Source organism: Bombina bombina, chromosome 6 (genome assembly GCF_027579735.1).
Source record: "Bombina bombina isolate aBomBom1 chromosome 6, aBomBom1.pri, whole genome shotgun sequence".
NCBI classification, from domain to species: Eukaryota; Metazoa; Chordata; class Amphibia; order Anura; family Bombinatoridae; genus Bombina; species Bombina bombina.
This window is the reverse complement of record NC_069504.1, coordinates 1085293182-1085313218: the sequence shown is the minus strand read 5'-3', so window position 1 is coordinate 1085313218 and position 20037 is coordinate 1085293182. Positions and strand designations below refer to the sequence as shown.

General features: G+C 38.6%; 1 protein-coding gene across 3 annotated transcripts in view; it reads left to right on the top strand.

The window, feature by feature from the left end:
• The window catches only part of DGKI (diacylglycerol kinase iota), a 560838-nt gene that overhangs the window by 146451 nt on the left and 394350 nt on the right, over positions 1–20037 (top strand). For all 3 annotated transcript variants that reach the window (XM_053718992.1, XM_053718991.1, XM_053718990.1), the window contains exon 12: positions 16369–16429. In XM_053718992.1, coding sequence (XP_053574967.1) covers positions 16369–16429 — 61 coding nt within the window. The remainder of the gene's footprint in view (positions 1–16368; positions 16430–20037) is intronic.

The window sequence follows — 20037 nt, the reverse complement described above, 5'->3', positions numbered from 1 at the left end:
CACAATTGGTGGCTGACTAAATACTTTTTTGCCCCACTGTAGATGAATTCCTTCAAACTTATGTTAAGAAACTCCCCTCCTACTTGAAAGATACCACAGAGATTCTACAAATTCTAAATGACACACAATGGGAACACAATTACATCCTGGTGACCTGTGATGTCACATCTTTATATACCAACATAAACCATGAATTAGGGATTCACTCAGTAGAGACCTATTTAGAAAAAGACACCACTCTAATGAAAGAACAGAAAGACTTTATATAGGAAGGTATTAGGTTTATTTTAAACCAAAATTATTTTTCATTTGAGGGTAAGTTTTACTTACAAAAGACAGGGACTGCTATGGGTACAAGATTTGCACCCAATTATGCGAATTTCTTTATGGGATATTGGGAGGAATCCTTTTTTCCTCAGCATAGACTGGGTGCAAATCTTGTACTATACAAAAGATATATTGATGATATCATTTTTGTGTGGAAGGGAGAAGTGTCAGAGTTGGAAGAGATATGTGACGACATGAATAAGAACAATATGAATATAAATTTCACTTACACACATAGTAAGCAGAAGATCATTTTCTTGGATTTGGAGATTGACGTAATTGAAAATCAACTAATTACATCCACTCATTTCAAACAAGTAGATGCCAATAACTTCATACACTATAAAAGTTGTCATCTGGAGAGGTGGAAAAATAATATTCCCAAGGGGCAATATTTAAGAATAAAAAAAAATTGCTCTAGGAACTTAGACTATGAAAAACAAATACAAATTTAAGGAAAGAGGATATGATTAGAAGGTCATACACTTGGCAAAAGAAGTAGATAAAATAGATCGAAAAAACCTTCTATCCTATAAAAATAAACAAAGAGCCAACACCAGTGAAAAAACCCCAGATACAATAGAAATATCTTTTATTACAGACTATAATTGTAACAACAAATTAATTAACAAAACTTTAAAAAAAACATTGGCACCTAGTGCAAACAGACCCCATAATAGGAGATAAAGTACCCGAACATCGTAGGATAATATACAGGAGAGCAAGAAATCTGAAAAGCACTTTAGCTCAGAGTGACCAATAAAAACTCATAGTCAAGAGATAAATCTAGAAGGAAATAAAATAATGGGCTTCTTTCCATGTTTTGGTTGTTGATCTTGCAAATATAGCTGCAAATTGAAGGAAATTGAAGGAAATAGACGTGAATAACTTCAAATTTAAAATGAAGGATACTATAAGGTGTCAGGATAAAGGAGTTATCTACATTATTGAATGTTCATGTAAAAAATGTTACATAAGGGAAACGACTAGAACCCTCCGGGAAAGGATTAGGGAACACCTTCATGTATTGATAGGGTAAACCTCGATACACACCTATACTCACACTTTAGAGAAGTTCATAAAAATAACCTTAAACATTTTAGATTTTGGGGCTTATCTAAAGTGAAACAAAATTGGAGAGGGGGTAATTTAGAAAAACAACTTTTAAAATTAGAGGCACAAATGATCTATAATATGGACATGCTACATCCAATAGGATTAACCTTGACATTCTCTGTCACCTTGTATCCTGTCTTATTGTGCAATCCATAAGGATCTACTCTGACCTAAGGAATCACTACCTGCAATAGGAAGCCGCTGAATAGTTTCCTTTAGGCACTACTAATAATCATTCAGTCGCTACTAGCGACCGCCAAGCCTACAGGTTATCGTGAGTTACTACCTAGTGCTCTTCACTAGTACAAGCAATTGCAAAGTCCACTAAGTCATTGAAAGTGACCGAAGACCATTTAGTCACTGCAAGTGACCACCAAGTTTATTTTCATTGTCCCCCAAGACTTCCTTCCACTGTTAGGAAATAGGGGACATGGACTGAGGATACATATCCTAAATATTCTATACAACTTATTCCACTAGGATCTCCTGCGACACAAAGTGTCTCTACATTAGCATTTATTGATCTTGTTGCCACGATTGCAACAGTGACGTCAGAAGGTTCACGTGAGTCTTTCACAAAAAGCCATCTTCAGATAACGGCCGGTAACGCCAAAGTGAACACAAGTCGCTAGATCGGTCCACTAAGGTCACAATACATTTGTTTCCTCTCATCAGTTAGGATTTCATTGGAACCCACTACAGACACTTCAAGATACCTTCATCTTATTTTTACAGCCACAGGCCTTGGCTACATTGTATTATTTTACTTTTTATGTGCGCAAGTGACTTTTAGCTAATACTAGGCTATTTTTAGGAGCCGATTTATGCAATAAGGGAGCCGTCCCTTTTTCTGTTTCATTGTTTTGTGTAATTTTATTAAATTGTTACATTTTCTTATCTCACCCTTGTTAGTTGTTCTTTGCAAATAGAAAATACAATATATTGATCCTTTATTTTGTAAAATTGCATACATTTTATATTTTGCATTGTCCCCCATAGGCTTTTATTTACACAAGTATTTCACCTTCACTATATTCTTTTTGTAAATTTAGATCTGTGCTTTCATGCCCAATGCCTTGGAGTCACACTTGACTCCTTACATCCAGTCTTTGGTAAATTCCTTCCAGTTCCACCTTAAAAACATCTCCTAATTCACCACTTCATCACACTAAGGCCTAGATTTGGAGTTCGGCGGTAGCCGTCAAAACCAGCGTTAGAGGCTCCTAACGCTGGTTTTGGCCGCCCGCTGGTATTTGGAGTCAGTGATTAAAGGGTCTAACGCTCACTTTTCAGCCGCGACTTTTCCATACCGCAGATCCCCCTACGCCATTTGCGTAGCCTATCTTTTCAATGGGATCTTTCTAACGCTGGTATTTAGAGTCGTTTCTGAAGTGAGCGTTAGAGCTCTAACGACAAGATTCCAGCCGCCTGAAAATAGCAGGAGTTAAGAGCTTTCTGGCTAACGCCGGTTCATAAAGCTCTTAACTACTGTACCCTAAAGTACACTAACACCCATAAACTACCTATGTACCCCTAAACCGAGGTCCCCCCACACCGCCGCCACTCGATTAAAATTTTTAACCCCTAATCTGCCGACCGCCACCTACGTTATACTTATGTACCCCTAATCTGCTGCCCCTAACCCCGCCGACCCCTGTATTACATTTATTAACCCCTAACTTGCCCCCCACAACGTCGCCGCCAGCTACTTAAAATAATTAACCCCTAATCTTCCGACCGCAAATCGCCGCCACCTACGTTATCCCTATGTACCCCTAATCTGCTGCCCTAACATCGCCGACCCCTATATTATATTTATTAACCCCTAATCTGCCCCCCTCAACGTCGCCGACACCTGCCTACACTTATTAACCCCTAATCTGCCGAGCGGACCTGAGCGCTACTATAATAAATGTATTAACCCCTAATCCGCCTCACTAACCCTATCATAAATAGTATTAACCCCTAATCTGCCCTCCCTAACATCGCCGACACCTAACTTCAATTATTAACCCCTAATCTGCCGACCGGAGCTCACCGCTATTCTAATAAATGTATTAACCCCTAAAGCTAAGTCTAACCCTAACACTAACACCCCCCTAAGTTAAATATAATTTTTATCTAACGAAATAAATTAACTCTTATTAAATAAATGATTCCTATTTAAAGCTAAATACTTACCTGTAAAATAAATCATAATATAGCTACAATATAAATTATAATTATATTATAGCTATTTTAGGATTAATATTTATTTTACAGGCAACTTTGTTATTATTTTAACCAGGTAAAATAGCTATTAAATAGTTAAGAACTATTTAATAGTTACCTAGTTAAAATAATAACAAATTTACCTGTAAAATAAATCCTAACCTAAGTTATAATTAAACCTAACACTACCCTATCAATAAAATAATTAAATAAACTACCTACAATTACCTACAATTAACCTAACACTACACTATCAATAAATTAATTAAACACAATTCCTACAAATAAATACAATTAAATAAAATAGCTAAAGTACAAAAAATAAAAAAGAACTAAGTTACAGAAAATAAAAAAATATTTACAAACATAAGAAAAATATTACAACAATTTTAAACTAATTACACCTACTCTAAGCCCCCTAATAAAATAACAAAGCCCCCCAAAATAAAAAATTCCCTACCCTATTCTAAATTAAAAAAGTTACAAGCTCTTTTACCTTACCAGCCCTGAACAGGGCCCTTTGCGGGGCATGCCCCAAGAATTTCAGCTCTTTTGCCTGTAAAAAAAAACATACAATACCCCCCCCCAACATTACAACCCACCACCCACATACCCCTAATCTAACCCAAACCCCCCTTAAATAAACCTAACACTAAGCCCCTGAAGATCTTCCTACCTTGTCTTCACCATCCAGGTATCACCGATCCGTCCTGGCTCCAAGATCTTCATCCAACCCAAGCGGGGGTTGGCGATCCATAATCCGGTCCAGAAGAGGCTCCAAAGTCTTCCTCCTATCCGGCAAGAAGAGGACATCCGGACCGGCAAACATCTTCTCCAAGCGGCATCTTCGATCTTCTTCCATCCGGAGCGAAGCGGCAGGATCCTGAAGACCTCCAGCGCAGAACATCCATCCGGACCGACGACTGAACGACGAATGACTGTTCCTTTAAGGGACGTCATCCAAGATGGCGTCCCTCGAATTCCGATTGGCTGATAGGATTCTATCAGCCAATCGGAATTAAGGTAGGAATTTTCTGATTGGCTGATGGAATCAGCCAATCAGAATCTAGTTCAATCCGATTGGCCGATCCAATCAGCCAATCAGATTGAGCTCGCATTCTATTGGCTGATCGGAACAGCCAATAGAATGCGAGCTCAATCTGATTGGCTGATTGGATCGGCCAATCGGATTGAACTTGATTCTGATTGGCTGATTCCATCAGCCAATCAGAAAATTCCTACCTTAATTCCGATTGGCTGATAGAATCCTATCAGCCAATCGGAATTCGAGGGACGCCATCTTGGATGACGTCCCTTAAAGGAACAGTCATTCGTCGTTCAGTCGTCGGTCCGGATGGATGTTCCGCGCTGGAGGTCTTCAGGATCCTGCCGCTTCGCTCCGGATGGAAGAAGATCGAAGATGCCGCTTGGAGAAGATGTTTGCCGGTCCGGATGTCCTCTTCTTGCCGGATAGGAGGAAGACTTTGGAGCCTCTTCTGGACCGGATTATGGATCGCCAACCCCCGCTTGGGTTGGATGAAGATCTTGGAGCCAGGACGGATCGGTGATACCTGGATGGTGAAGACAAGGTAGGAAGATCTTCAGGGGCTTAGTGTTAGGTTTATTTAAGGGGGGTTTGGGTTAGATTAGGGGTATGTGGGTGGTGGGTTGTAATGTTGGGGGGGGGGGGTATTGTATGTTTTTTTTTACAGGCAAAAGAGCTGAAATTCTTGGGGCATGCCCCGCAAAGGGCCCTGTTCAGGGCTGGTAAGGTAAAAGAGCTTGTAACTTTTTTAATTTAGAATAGGGTAGGGAATTTTTTATTTTGGGGGCTTTGTTATTTTATTAGGGGGCTTAGAGTAGGTGTAATTAGTTTAAAATTGTTGTAATATTTTTCTTATGTTTGTAAATATTTTTTTATTTTCTGTAACTTAGTTCTTTTTTATTTTTTGTACTTTAGCTAGTTTATTTAATTGTATTTATTTGTAGGAATTGTGTTTAATTAATTTATTGATAGTGTAGTGTTAGGTTAATTGTAGGTAATTGTAGGTAGTTTATTTAATTATTTTATTGATAGGGTAGTGTTAGGTTTAATTATAACTTAGGTTAGGATTTATTTTACAGGTAAATTTGTTATTATTTTAACTAGGTAACTATTAAATAGTTCTTAACTATTTAATAGCTATTTTACCTGGTTAAAATAATAACAAAGTTGCCTGTAAAATAAATATTAATCCTAAAATAGCTATAATATAATTATAATTTATATTGTAGCTATATTATGATTTATTTTACAGGTAAGTATTTAGCTTTAAATAGGAATAAGTTATTTAATAAGAGTTAATTTATTTCGTTAGATAAATATTATATTTAACTTAGGGGGGTGTTAGTGTTAGGGTTAGACTTAGCTTTAGGGGTTAATCCATTTATTAGAATAGCGGTGAGCTCCGATCGGAAGATTAGGGGTTAATAATTGAAGTTAGGTGTCGGCGATGTTAGGGAGGGCAGATTAGGGGTTAATACTATTTATGATAGGGTTAGTGAGGCGGATTAGGGGTTAATAATTGAAGTTAGGTGTCGGCGATGTTAGGGAGGGCAGATTAGGGGTTAATACTATTTATGATAGGGTTAGTGAGGCGGATTAGGGGTTAATAACTTTATTATAGTAGCGCTCAGGTCCGCTCGGCAGATTAGGGGTTAATAATTGTAGGCAGGTGTCGGCGACGTTGAGGGGGGCAGGTTAGGGGTTAATAAATATAATATAGGGGTCGGCGGTGTTAGGGGTAGCAGATTAGGGGTACATAGGGATAACGTAGGTGGCGGCGGTTTACGGAGCGGCAGATTAGGGGTTTAAAAAAATATGCAGGGGTCAGCGATAGCGGGGGCGGCAGATTAGGGGTTAATAAGTGTAAGGCTAGGGGTGTTTAGACTCGGGGTACATGTTAGAGTGTTAGGTGCAGACGTAGGAAGTGTTTCCCCATAGCAAACAATGGGGCTGCGTTAGGAGCTGAACGCTGCTTTTTTGCAGGTGTTAGGTTTTTTTTCAGCTCAAACAGCCCCATTGTTTCCTATGGGGGAATCGTGCACGAGCACGTTTTTGAGGCCGGCCGCGTCCGTAAGCAACTCTGGTATCGAGAGTTGCTTTTGCGGTAAAAATGCTCTACGCTCCTTTTTTGGAGCCTAACGCAGCATTTGTTTGAACTCTCGATACCAGAGTTAATTTTATGGTGCGGCCAGAAAAAAGCCCGCGGAGCGTTAACAGCCCTTTTACCGCCGAACTCCAAATCTAGGCCTAAGATTTTAATCCAGTCTCTCATAATTTCCTGCTCTGACTATTGCAACTCCATCCTCTCTAGTCTCTCTACCTGCTGTCTATATCCTTTACAATCCATAATAAATGCCTCTGCAAGGCTGATCTTCTTTACATGTCAATATTCATCTGCTCCACCTTTCTGCCAATCCCTTTACTGGCTTCCATCTAACCTCCAGAATAAAACATAAAATCCTGACTCTGACATTCAAGGCCCTTAATAACACTGCTGCCCCCCTATTTCTCAGACGTTGTCTCCAGAAATGCTATATCCTGTCCCTGTAACTCTGCTCACAACCTCCTTCTCTACTCCGCTCTTGTTACCTCCTCACATTCCCATCTACAGGACATTTCCAGAATGGCCCCTATCTTGTGGAACTCCGCTCCACAAGACTCTCCTCTAGTTTTCAAAGTTTCTAGCGCTCCCTAAAGACTCTACTGTTCTGGGATGCATACAATACACTAACCTTTTCTTACCTCAGTTTCTCTGCTTTTTTTTATCCCCTGAACCCCCTTAGAATGTAAGCCTACGAGCCCAGCTGCTTTGTAGATCACCTTCATGAGAGATGATTTACAACAGTGCGACTCTTGGCAGGGCCCTCTACCCATTTTTCTACTATATATCCTACCTTGCATATCAAACCTATGTTTCTTTCATGTAATTAGCAAGAGTCCATAAGCTAGTGACGTATGGGATATACATTCCTACCAGGAGGGGCAAAGTTTCCCAAACCTCAAAATGCCTATAAATACACCCCTCACCACACCCACAAATCAGTTTTACAAACTTTGCCTCCCATGGAGGTGGTGAAGTAAGTTTGTGCTAGATTCTTCGTTGATATGCGCTTCGCAGCAGGCTGGAGCCCGGTTTTCCTCTCAGTGTGCAGTGAATGTCAGAGGGATGTGAAGAGAGTATTGCCTATTTGAATTCAATGATCTCCTTCTACGGGGTCTATTTCATAGGTTCTCTGTTATCGGTCGTAGAGATTCATCTCTTACCTCCCTTTTCAGATTGACGATATACTCTTATGTACCATTACCTCTACTGATTCTCGTTTCAGTACTGGTTTGCTTTCTACTACATGTAGATGAGTGTCCTGGGGTAAGTAAGTCTTATTTTTGTGACACTCTAAGCTATGGTTGGGCACTTTTTTATAAAGTTCTAAATATATGTGTTTAAACATTTATTTGCCTTGATTCAGGATGTTCAACATTCCTTATTTCAGACAGTCAGTTTCATTATTTGGGATAATGCATTTGAATAATCAATTTTTTTCTTACCTTAAAATTTGACTTTCTCCTGTGGGCTGTTAGGCTCGCGGGGGCTGAAAATGCTTCATTTTATTGCGTCATTCTTGGCGCAGACTTTTTTGGCGCAAAAATTTTCTTTTATCATTTCCGGCGTCATACTTGTCGCCGGAAGTTGCGTCATTTTTTTGACGTTTTTGCGCCAAAAATGTCGGCGTTACCGGATGTGGCGTCATTTTTAGCGCTTAAAGCATTTAGGCGCCAAATAATATGGGTGTCTTTTTTGGCACTAAAAAATATGGGCGTCATTATTGTCTCCACATTATTTAAGTCTCATTGTTTATTTGCTTCTGGTTGCTAGAAGCTTGTTCATTGGCATTTTTTCCCATTCCTGAAACTGTCTTTTAAGGAATTTGATCAATTTTGCTTTATATGTTGTTTTTTCTATTACATATTGCAAGATGTCTCAGATTGACCCTGAATCAGAAGATACTTCTGGAAAATTGCTGCCTGATGCTGGATCTACCAAAGTTAAGTGTATTTGTTGTAAACTTGTGGTATCTGTCCTCCGGCTGTTTGTAATGAATGTCATGACAAACTTGTTAATGCAGATAATGTTTCCTTTAGTAATGTTCCATTACCTGTTGCTGTTCCATCAACATCTAATATTCAGGGTGTTCCTGTTAACATAAGAGATTTTGTTTCTAAATCTATTAAGAAGGCTATGTCTGTTATTCCTCCTTCTAGTAAACGTAAAAGGTCTTTTAAAACTTCTCATTTTTCAGATGAATTTTTAAATGAACATCATCATTCTGATTCTGATAATGATTCCTCTGGTTCAGAGGATTCTGTTTCAGAGGTTGATACTGATAAATCTTCATATTTATTTAAAATGGAATTTATTCGTTCTTTGCTTAAAGAAGTCTTAATTGCATTAGAAATAGAGGAATCTGGTCCTCTTGATACTAAATCTAAACGTTTGAATACGGTTTTTAAACCTCCTGTAGTTATTCTAGAAGTTTTTCCCGTCCCTGATGCTATTTCTGAAGTAATTTCTAGGGAATGGAATAATTTGGGTAATTCATTTACTCCTTCTAAACGGTTTAAGCAATTATATCCTGTGCCATCTGACAGATTAGAGTTTTGGGACAAAATCCCTAAGGTTGATGGGGCTATCTCTACTCTTGCTAAACGTACTACTTTTCCTACGGCAGATAGTACTTCCTTTAAGGATCCTTTAGATAGGAAAATTGAATCCTTTCTAAGAAAAGCTTACTTATGTTCAGGTAATCTTCTTAGGCCTGCAGATGTTGCTGCAGCTTCAACTTTCTGGTTGGAGGCTTTAGCACAACAAGTAACAGATCATAATACTCATAGCATTGTTAATCTTCTTCAACATGCTAATAACTTTATTTGTGATGCCATCTTTGATATCATTAGGGTTGATGTCAGGTATATGTCTTTAGCTATTTTAGCTAGAAGAGCTTTATGGCTTAAAACTTGCAATGCTGATATGTCTTCTAAGTCAACTTTGCTTTCCCTTTCTTTCCAGGGTAATAAATTGTTTGGTTCACAGTTGGATTCTATTATTTCAACTGTTACTGGGGGGAAAGGAACTTTTTTACCACAGGATAAAAAATCTAAAGGTAAATTTAGGTCTGCTAATCTTTTTCGTTCCTTTCGTCACAATAAGGAACAAAAGCCTGATCCTTCCCCTACAGGAGCGGTATCAGTTTGGAAACCATCTCCAGTCTGGAATAAATCCAAGCCTTTTAGAAAGCCAAAGCCAGCTCCCAAGTCCACATGAAGGTGCGGCCCTCATTCCAGCCCAGCTGGTAGGGGGCAGATTACGATTTTTCAAAGAAATTTGGATCAATTCGATTCACAATCTTTGGATCCAGAACATTGCTTCACAAGGGTACAGAATAGGCTTCAAGATAAGGCCTCCTGCAAAAAGATTTTTTCTTTCCCGTGTCCCAATAAATCCAGTGAAGGCTCAAGCATTTCTGAAATGTGTTTCAGATCTAGAGTTGGCTGGAGTAATTATGCCAGTTCCAGTTCTGGAACAGGGGCTGGGGTTTTACTCAAATCTCTTCATTGTTCCAAAGAAGGAGAATTCCTTCAGCCCAGTTCTGGATTTAAAAATACTGAATCGTTATGCAAGGATACCAACATTCAAAATGGTAACTATAAGGACTATTCTGCCTTTTGTTCAGCAAGAGCATTATATGTCCACAATAGATTTACAAGATGCATATCTGCATATTCCGATTCATCCAGATCACTATCAGTTTCTGAGATTCTCTTTCCTAGACAAGCATTACCAGTTTGTGGCTCTGCCGTTTGGCCTAGCAACAGCTCCAAGGATTTTTACAAAGGTTCTCGGTGCCCTTCTATCTGTAATCAGAGAACAGGGTATTGTGGTATTTCCTTATTTGGACGATATCTTGGTACTTGCTCAGTCTTCACATTTAGCAGAATCTCATACGAATCGACTTGTATCGTTTCTTCAAGAACATGGTTGGAGGATCAATTTACCAAAGAGTTCGTTGATTCCTCAGACAAGGGTAACCTTTTTAGGTTTCCAGATAGATTCAGTGTCCATGACTCTGTCTCTGACGGACAAGAGACGTCGGAAATTGGTTTCAGCTTGTCGAAACCTTCAGTCTCAATCATTCCCTTCGGTAGCCTTATGCATGGAAATTCTAGGTCTTATGACTGCTGCATCGGACGCGATCCCCTTTGCTCGTTTTCACATGCGACCTCTTCAGCTCTGTATGCTGAACCAGTGGTGCAGGGATTATACAAAGATATCTCAATTAATATCTTTAAAACCGATTGTACGACACTATCTGACGTGGTGGACAGACCACCATCGTTTAGTTCAGGGGGCTTCTTTTGTTCTTCCGACCTGGACTGTGATCTCAACAGATGCAAGTCTGACAGGTTGGGGAGCTGTTTGGGGGTCTCTGACAGCACAAGGGGTTTGGGAATCTCAGGAGGCGAGATTACCAATCAACATTTTAGAACTCCGTGCAATTTTCAGAGCTCTTCAGTCGTGGCCTCTTCTAAAGAGAGAGTCGTTCATTTGTTTTCAGACGGACAATATCACAACTGTGGCATATGTCAATCATCAAGGAGGGACTCACAGTCCTCTGGCTATGAAAGAAGTATCTTGAATACTGGTATGGGCGGAATCCAGCTCCTGTCTAATTTCTGCGGTTCATATCCCAGGTATAGACAATTGGGAAGCGGATTATCTCAGTCGCCAAACGTTACATCCGGGCGAATGGTCTCTTCACCCAGAGGTATTTCTTCAGATTGTTCAAATGTGGGGACTTCCAGAAATAGATCTGATGGCTTCTCATCTAAACAAGAAGCTTCCCAGGTATCTGTCCAGATCCAGGGATCCTCAGGCGGAAGCAGTGGATGCATTGTCACTTCCTTGGAAGTATCATCCTGCCTATATCTTTCCGCCTCTAGTTCTTCTTCCAAGAGTGATTTCCAAGATTCTAAAGGAGCGTTCGTTTGTTCTGCTGGTGGCTCCAGCATGGCCTCACAGGTTTTGGTATGCGGATCTTGTCCGGATGGCTGCTTGCCAACCGTGGACTCTTCCGTTAAGACCAGACCTTCTATCGCAAGGTCCTTTTTTCCATCAGGATCTCAAATCCTTAAATTTGAAGGTATGGAGATTGAACGCTTGATTCTCAGTCATAGAGGTTTCTCTGACTCCGTAATTAATACTATGTTACAGGCTCGTAAATCTGTATCTAGAAAGATATATTATCGAATCTGGAAGACTTACATTTCTTGGTGTTCTTCTCATAATTTTTCTTGGCATTCTTTTAGAATTCCTAGATTTTTACAGTTTCTTCAGGATGGTTTGGATAAAGGTTTGTCTGCAAGTTCCTTGAAGGGACAAATCTCTGCTCTTTCTGTTCTCTTTCACAGAAAGATTGCTAGTCTTCCTGATATTCATTGTTTTGTACAGGCTTTGGTTCGTATAAAACCTGTTATTAAGTCAATTTCTCCTCCTTGGAGTTTGAATTTGGTTCTGGGGGCTCTTCAAGCTCCTCCGTTTGAACCTATGCATTCACTGGATATTAAATTACTTTCTTGGAAAGTTTTGTTTCTTTTGGCCATCTCTTCTGCTAGAAGAGTTTCTGAATTATCTGCTCTTTCTTGTGAGTCTCCTTTTTTCTGATTTTTCATCAGGATAAGGCAGTGTTGCGAACTTCATTTAAATTTTTTCCTAAGGTTGTGAATTCTAACAACATTAGTAGAGAAATTGTTGTTCCTTCATTGTGTCCTAATCCTAAGAATTCTAAGGAAAGATTGTTGCATTCTTTGGATGTGGTTAGAGCTTTGAAATATTATGTTGAAGCTACTAAAGATTTCAGAAAGACTTCTAGTCTATTTGTTATTTTTTCTGGTTCTAGGAAAGGTCAGAAGGCTTCTGCCATTTCCTTGGCATCTTGGTTAAAGTCTTTGATTCATCATGCTTATGTTGAGTCGGGTAGATCTCCGCCTCAAAGGATTACAGCTCATTCGACTAGGTCAGTCTCTACTTCCTGGGCATTTAAGAATGAAGCTTCGGTTGATCAGATTTGCAAAGCAGCAACTTGGTCTTCTTTGCATACTTTTACTAAATTCTACCATTTTGATGTGTTTTCCTCTTCTGAAGCAGTTTTTGGTAGAAAAGTACTTCAGGCAGCTGTTTCAGTTTGATTCTTCTGCTTATAATTTCAGTTTTTTTCATTATAAGATTTAAACTTTGTTTTGGGTGTGGATTATTTTTCAGCGGAATTGGCTGTCTTTATTTTATCCCTCCCTCTCTAGTGACTCTTGCGTGGAAGATCCACATCTTGGGTATTCATTATCCCATACGTCACTAGCTCATGGACTCTTGCTAATTACATGAAAGAAAACATAATTTATGTAAGAACTTACCTGATAAATTCATTTCTTTCATATTAGCAAGAGTCCATGAGGCCCACCCTTTTTGTGGTGGTTATGATTTTTTTGTATAAAGCACAATTATTCCAATTCCTTATTTTTTATGCTTTCGCACTTTTTTCTTATCACCCCACTTCTTGGCTATTCGTTAAACTGATTTGTGGGTGTGGTGAGGGGTGTATTTATAGGCATTTTGAGGTTTGGGAAACTTTGCCCCTCCTGGTAGGAATGTATATCCCATACGTCACTAGCTCATGGACTCTTGCTAATATGAAAGAAATGAATTTATCAGGTAAGTTCTTACATAAATTATGTTTTATAGTTTTGTGGAATCTGTTAGAGCGCTACAAATCACTGATAATAATAATAATAATAAGCTCATAAAAAAAAATTGTACATTTCAGCTCAAAAACAGCAGAATTCATAAAGATTTCTGATTGTCCCGTGACACTTTCATGAGTAGCTACTCACTCTCCTTTATAATCAATGGAGCTTCATCTCTGACTGTTCACATGCAGGTGCATAGAACACAAAATTTTACATGCTAGGCCTAAGTAACATAGTAATATGCATAGTAACATAGTAATATGCATAGTAACATAGTAGCACACACAGGGCTAGATTACGAGTGGAGCGCTATCTTATGGTGTGCCCATCAGTATTTATTACTTTCCTTTTTTAAAAGGGGTTAATACTTACCTTGAAGTGGAGGCATAAAGGCCCATTTATCAAAGGTCTTGCGGACCTGATCCGACAGTGCGGATCAGGTCCGCAAGACCTCGCTGAATGCGGAGAGCAATACGCTCTCAGTTTTCAGCATTGCACCAGCAGCTCTTGTGAGCTGCTGGTGCAACGCCGCCCCCTGCAGACTCGTGGCCAATGGGCCGCCAGCAGGGGGTGTCAATCAACCCGATCATACTCGATCAGGTTTAATTCCGCGATGTCTGTCCGCCTGCTCAGAGCAGGTGGACAGGGTTATGGAGCAGCGGTCTATAGACCGCTGCTTCATAACTGGTGTTTCTGGCGAGTCTGCAGGCTCTAGCAAGAAGAGGATCAGGTTAGCGCGCTCTCCAGAGAGTTGAGGTAAGTATTAGAGCTAAAACATTTATATTCATGTTAACAAAAGCGTATGTAAATGTTTAACTAAGATTAAATATTTGTTTCATTTTAAACTAAACGAATACTGAATAGTGCAGACAATGAATATTAGGAAATGAATATCCCTGAATATTTGGAACAAAAATTTAATTGAAAACGAAAATTCCTTGGCTGCTCATCTCTAAACATTAATAGAATTTAAACAAATAAAACATTCTCTTGCAGTTTATTAATTCTCTGACTTTCTATTTGGGTGTTTAATTACATTTAAATGTCCCCATGCAAGGACTGAAATCCCTAAAAGAAAAGTCTTCAGGCAAGAAAACACAAGAGCTTTGGAAAATCCATTTAATTTGTAATTAACCAAAAGTTTTATAGGGATTTTGCAGAATTGTGCCAATAACAAAGCCTGTCCTGCACTCATTATAGAAAATATAGCACAGCAGCATACACCTGACTTATTAGCTTGCTTGAGATTGGTAAACCAAACTACATCCCATATATGATCTTGTGTCATGTTAGAAACTAAACAAGTGAATAATTCATTCATTGTTAAATCTAGAAGGACATTAACCCTTTAAAATCAGGCAACTGTAGCTTTGCGATTGAGAAAAATGATAACTACCCCTAAGACTGCAGTCATATAATACTTACTCAGTTACACTCTCCTTCAGTCCTCTGTGTATAATAAATGGCACCGGGTTCAGGGCTGGGCAGGGCAGGCCATGTGCATCTGCTTCCCGCTATGAGGAGGATTCTCAGAGTCTGAGTTGACTCTTTAGGTTGTCAGTGGTTGCACATAATTGGTTAAGCAAATAGCAAGCAGCCTATGGCATGCACAGCTCAGCACAGCGCTCCAGAGTCTGTTTCCCACCCCCACAAGAGACTGTAAAAATAAAATCCACTGCTGGCACTGCACCTCCGCAAGCCTGAGGCCCTCACTCGCACATGTGATTTGCTGCGTGCCTGGCCTGGACAGTGGTAGAACTCCAGGGCCTGGTCTCATCTGCTGCTCGGCCCCCTAAGTGGCGGACTTCCAGGGCCCAGTCACACTTGTGAGCATTGCCATGGAAGTTCTATGTACTAAGTAACATAACATACATAGTAACATACATAGTAACATAATAACATACATAGTTACATGTAGATGAGGTTGAATGAAGACAATAATCAATTGTGCTCAGCCTATACAGATCTTACCCGGTTTACAATAAAGAAAATGCCGTTAAACTTACATTAATAAAATTAGAAGCCTACACATTTAACACAAGCAATCATATCCTTAAATTATGGCTTTAGACTGAAATGTATCAATGTAATTTTTAAATGTAAGGTAATGGCACTCACTACCTCCTTAGACAAGAAGTTCCATAATTTGATTGCTCTTATCATGTAAACAAATTTACATTGCTGTAGATTAAATCTCTTTTCCTCTATCCTTAAATTGTGACCTTTTGTCAGAAACAACTGCCTTGGAATAAACAGAGCTTCTGCCTTGAATAGACCTTGAATATATTTGCATAAAGTAATCATATCACCTCTCAAGCCCCTTTTTTCTAAAGTAAACAGACCCAATATGGATAAACCTCTCCTCATAGTTTAATTCCTCCATTCCCCTTATTAGTTTTGTGGCGCTTCTCTAAAGTTTTTCTAATTCTGCATGTCATTGTTTAAAAGTGTAGGTAAAAGATGCTGAGTGCATCTGTAGAATGCCTGGGAATGCCCACGAACAGCAAGACTACATCACCATAACAAAACAAACATTTACATAAACCGTTTTGCAGGGTTTCCTAAGTGACGCGCTTCTAAATATTGTTTATCTGCATTGCTAGTGGTTCCTTTTGATTGCCCAGTGTCACCCCCATTTCAGCTGTGCCCACAAAATACTGGTGGCCCTTCAGAAGATGTTTTCTGCAGATGACATTGCTAAGTGGGAATTCAACTATGTGTTTAACCTCTTTGTGGTAGTTTAACCTAAATACCTAGAAGCATTTATGCAATATAAAAAGTTGTAAAATTGATTATTATCTTACAATATTGTTTTATAAGTAATCTTACTTTATTATCCACTGACTTAATGTTTGGTCTTATTTGTTTAACAGGCTGGAGCTGTATAGAAAAGTGCCAAATCTCCGTATTCTTGCCTGCGGCGGTGATGGGACGGTAATATTATTGTCTTTCTTGCATGTCACATGTCACTGTTTTTTAAATCTTATGTTTTCTATGAAAGCTAAAGGGATACTAGTGTTACATATTTGTATAATAAAAAATCACCAAAGCATCTTTTAAGTAAATATTACAAACCTCCATGGGTTGGATTGTACGCATCCTTGCATCCAATCAAAAGCCATTCTGCCCCCTCCATTCATAAAATGAACAGTTTGCTTTTGGCACCTCTTCTTAAATGATGTCTGTCATTTAACAGCTGCTGAACAAGAGGTACTGCGAGGGCTCCCATTCCCACCATAAGATAAAAACCTATTAGCGAAACGCGTCAGAGGAATGATAGGAATGTAAGGCAACCAGTTATTTTACATTAATGAATAAACAAAGTTAACATACTTGAGAAAAGAGTGAATTCACTTACACTTTTTTTTAAAATCTATTAGAGAATACTGGTAAATGGGTAACCGTGAGAGTATATTGTAAATGCCATAAATATATGGAGAGTTACTATATATTTGATATTGATGTTTAAATTTGAACTGAAACTTACAGTTAATTGATGTTTCTGAAAAACTGATGCAATGACTGTTATGTGAAACTAAGACCTCGCTCACACCACAGTTTTATTATGCAGGATACCGGCATCACAAAAATGTATTAAATGCATTTCAAACAAAGTGAATAAAAACTAAATAAAGCAACACCCTGTAGAAAGCAGTCAACTCTAACTTGTACAAAATAGGAACAATTTAATAAGTTTAACGGCATTAGAGTGACACCCAGTATGGTCTCCTGCTGCTGTAGCCCATCAGCTTCAAGGTTCGATGTGTTGTGCATTCAGAGATGGTATTCTGCATACCCTGGTTGTAACGAGTGGTTATTTGAGTTACTGTTGCCTTTCTATCATCTCAAACCAGTCTGCCCATTCTTTGACCTCTGACATCAACAAGGCATTGTCGTCCACACAACTGCCGCTCACTGGATATTTTCTCTTTTTCAGAACAATTCTCTGTAAACCCTAGAGATGGCTGTGCGTGAAAATTCTAGTAGATCAGCAGTTTTTGAAATACTCAGACCAGCCCGTCTGGCACCAACAACCATGCCACGTTTAAAGTTACTTAAATCCCCTTTCTTCCCCATTCTGATGCTCGGTTTGAACTTCAGCAAGTTGTCTTCACCATGTCTAGATACCTAAATGCATTGAGTTGCAGCCATGTGATTGGCTGATTGGCAAGCAATTGAACAGGTGTACCTAATAAAGTTGCCGATGAGTGTCTATGTATACTGTATGTATATATATATATATATATATATATATATATATATATATATATATATATTATTTATTTTTTCTTAAGATGTGCACTTCCAATAGCATATCCAAATGTAGATGTATGAGAACCAGGGTCCGGCTGTTACAAAGCCTTTATAAATTTACCAAGAGTTATAATGGGGTAACAGCCGGACCCTGGTTCTCATACATCTAGGTTTATATACTGTGTATATATATATATATATATATATATATATATATATATATATATATATATATATATATATATATATATATATATATATATATATATTGCTATCTTCAATGCAGGTTATTGAAATATTACTATTTCCATAGAGCCACAAAATACCCCATATTGCCTACTACAGTTAGCGCACCACTCGTAATCTAGCCCAATATATGCTAATTGCAAGAACTCCGACTAGTGTTGGGCTAGAAAAGATAGCTGAAGTGAGGCTCCATGATTTTCAAACACGGCGAGACGCCTCTGCAGTAAAACAAGCCTCAATTATTATCTTATAACTTCAATTACATTTAGGCTTTTGGAATTACTATTCTCTCGCCGTAGATAAAAACTAGTTAGTTAAATGGACATGCATGCCAAAGTAATGTGAGTATTTCACACAGAGTCTACAATTTAAAACAAATCCAAATGACTTATTCTGTCACGTTTACCTTTCTCTTGTCTCCTTTATTGAACTTTTCCATGAGAGCATACTCAGGTAGGCTCAGGAGCATGCATGTGTCTTGAGCACTATATGGCAGTGTGCAACAGTGAAAGGATAATAAGAGAGTTTCTCTCTGTAAAAATTAGATTTTCTTTCATGTAATTAGCAAGAGTCCATGAGCTAGTGACATATGGGATATACATTCCTACCAGGAGGGGCAAAGTTTCCCAAACCTCAAAATGCCTATAAATACACCCCTCACCACACCCACAATTCAGTGAAGTAAGTTTGTGCTAGATTCTACGATGATATGCGCTCCGCAGCAAGTTGGAGCCCGGTTTTCCTCTCAGCGTGCAGTGAATGTCAGAGGGATGTGAGGAGAGTATTGCCTATTTGAATGCAGTGATCTCCTTCTACGGGGTCTATTTCACAGGTTCTCTGTTATCGGTCGTAGAGATTCATCTCTTACCTCCATTTTCAGATCGACGATATACTCTTATTTATTTACCATTACCTCTGCTGATTTTCGTTTCAGTACTGGTTTGGCTTTCTACAAACATGTAGATGAGTGTCCTGGGGTAAGTAAATCTTATTTTCTGTGACACTCTAAGCTATGGTTGGGCACTTTATTTATAAAGTTCTAAATATATGTATTCAAACATTTATTTGCCTTGACTCAGAATGTTCAACATTCCTTATTTTCAGACAGTCAGTTTCATATTTGGGATAATGCGTTTGAATCAATCATTTTTTCTTACCTTAAAAATTTGACTTTTTTTCCCTGTGGGCTGTTAGGCTCGCGGGGGCTGAAAATGCTTCATTTTAGTGCGTCATTCTTGGCGCAGACTTTTTTGGTGCAAAAAATCTTTTCTGTTTCCGGCGTCATACGTGTCGCCGGAAGTTGCGTCATTTTTTGACGTCCTTTTGCGCCAAAAATGTCGGCGTTCTGGATGTGGCGTCATTTTTTAAAATATGGGCGTCGCTTTTGTCTCCACATTATTTCAGTCTGATTTTTTCTTTGCTTCTGGTTACTAGAAGCTTGTTTATTGGCATTTTTTCCCATTCCTGAAACTGTCATTTAAGGAATTTGATCAATTTTGCTTTATATGTTGTTTTTTCTCTTACATATTGCAAGATGTCTCACGTTGCATCTGAGTCAGAAGATACTTAAGGAAAATCGCTGTCTAGTGCTGGAACTACCAAAGCTAAGTGTATCTGCTGTAAACTTTTGGTAGCTATTCCTCCGGCTGTTGTTTGTATTAATTGTCATGACAAACTTGTTAAAGCAGATAATATTTCCTTTAGTAATGTACCATTGCCTGTTGCAGTTCCCTCAACATCTAAGGTGCAGAATGTTCCTGATAACATAAGAGATTTTGTTTCTGAATCCATCAAGAAGGCTATGTCTGTTATTTCTCCTTCTTGTAAACATAAAAAATCTTTTAAAACTTCTCTCTCTACAGATGAATTTTTAAATGAACATCATCATTCTGATTCTGATGACTCTTCTGGTTCAGAGGATTCTGTCTCAGAGATTGATGCTGATAAATCTTCATATTTATTTAAAATGGAATTTATTCGTTCTTTACTTAAAGAAGTACTAATTGCTTTAGAAATAGAGGATTCTGGTCCTCTTGATACTA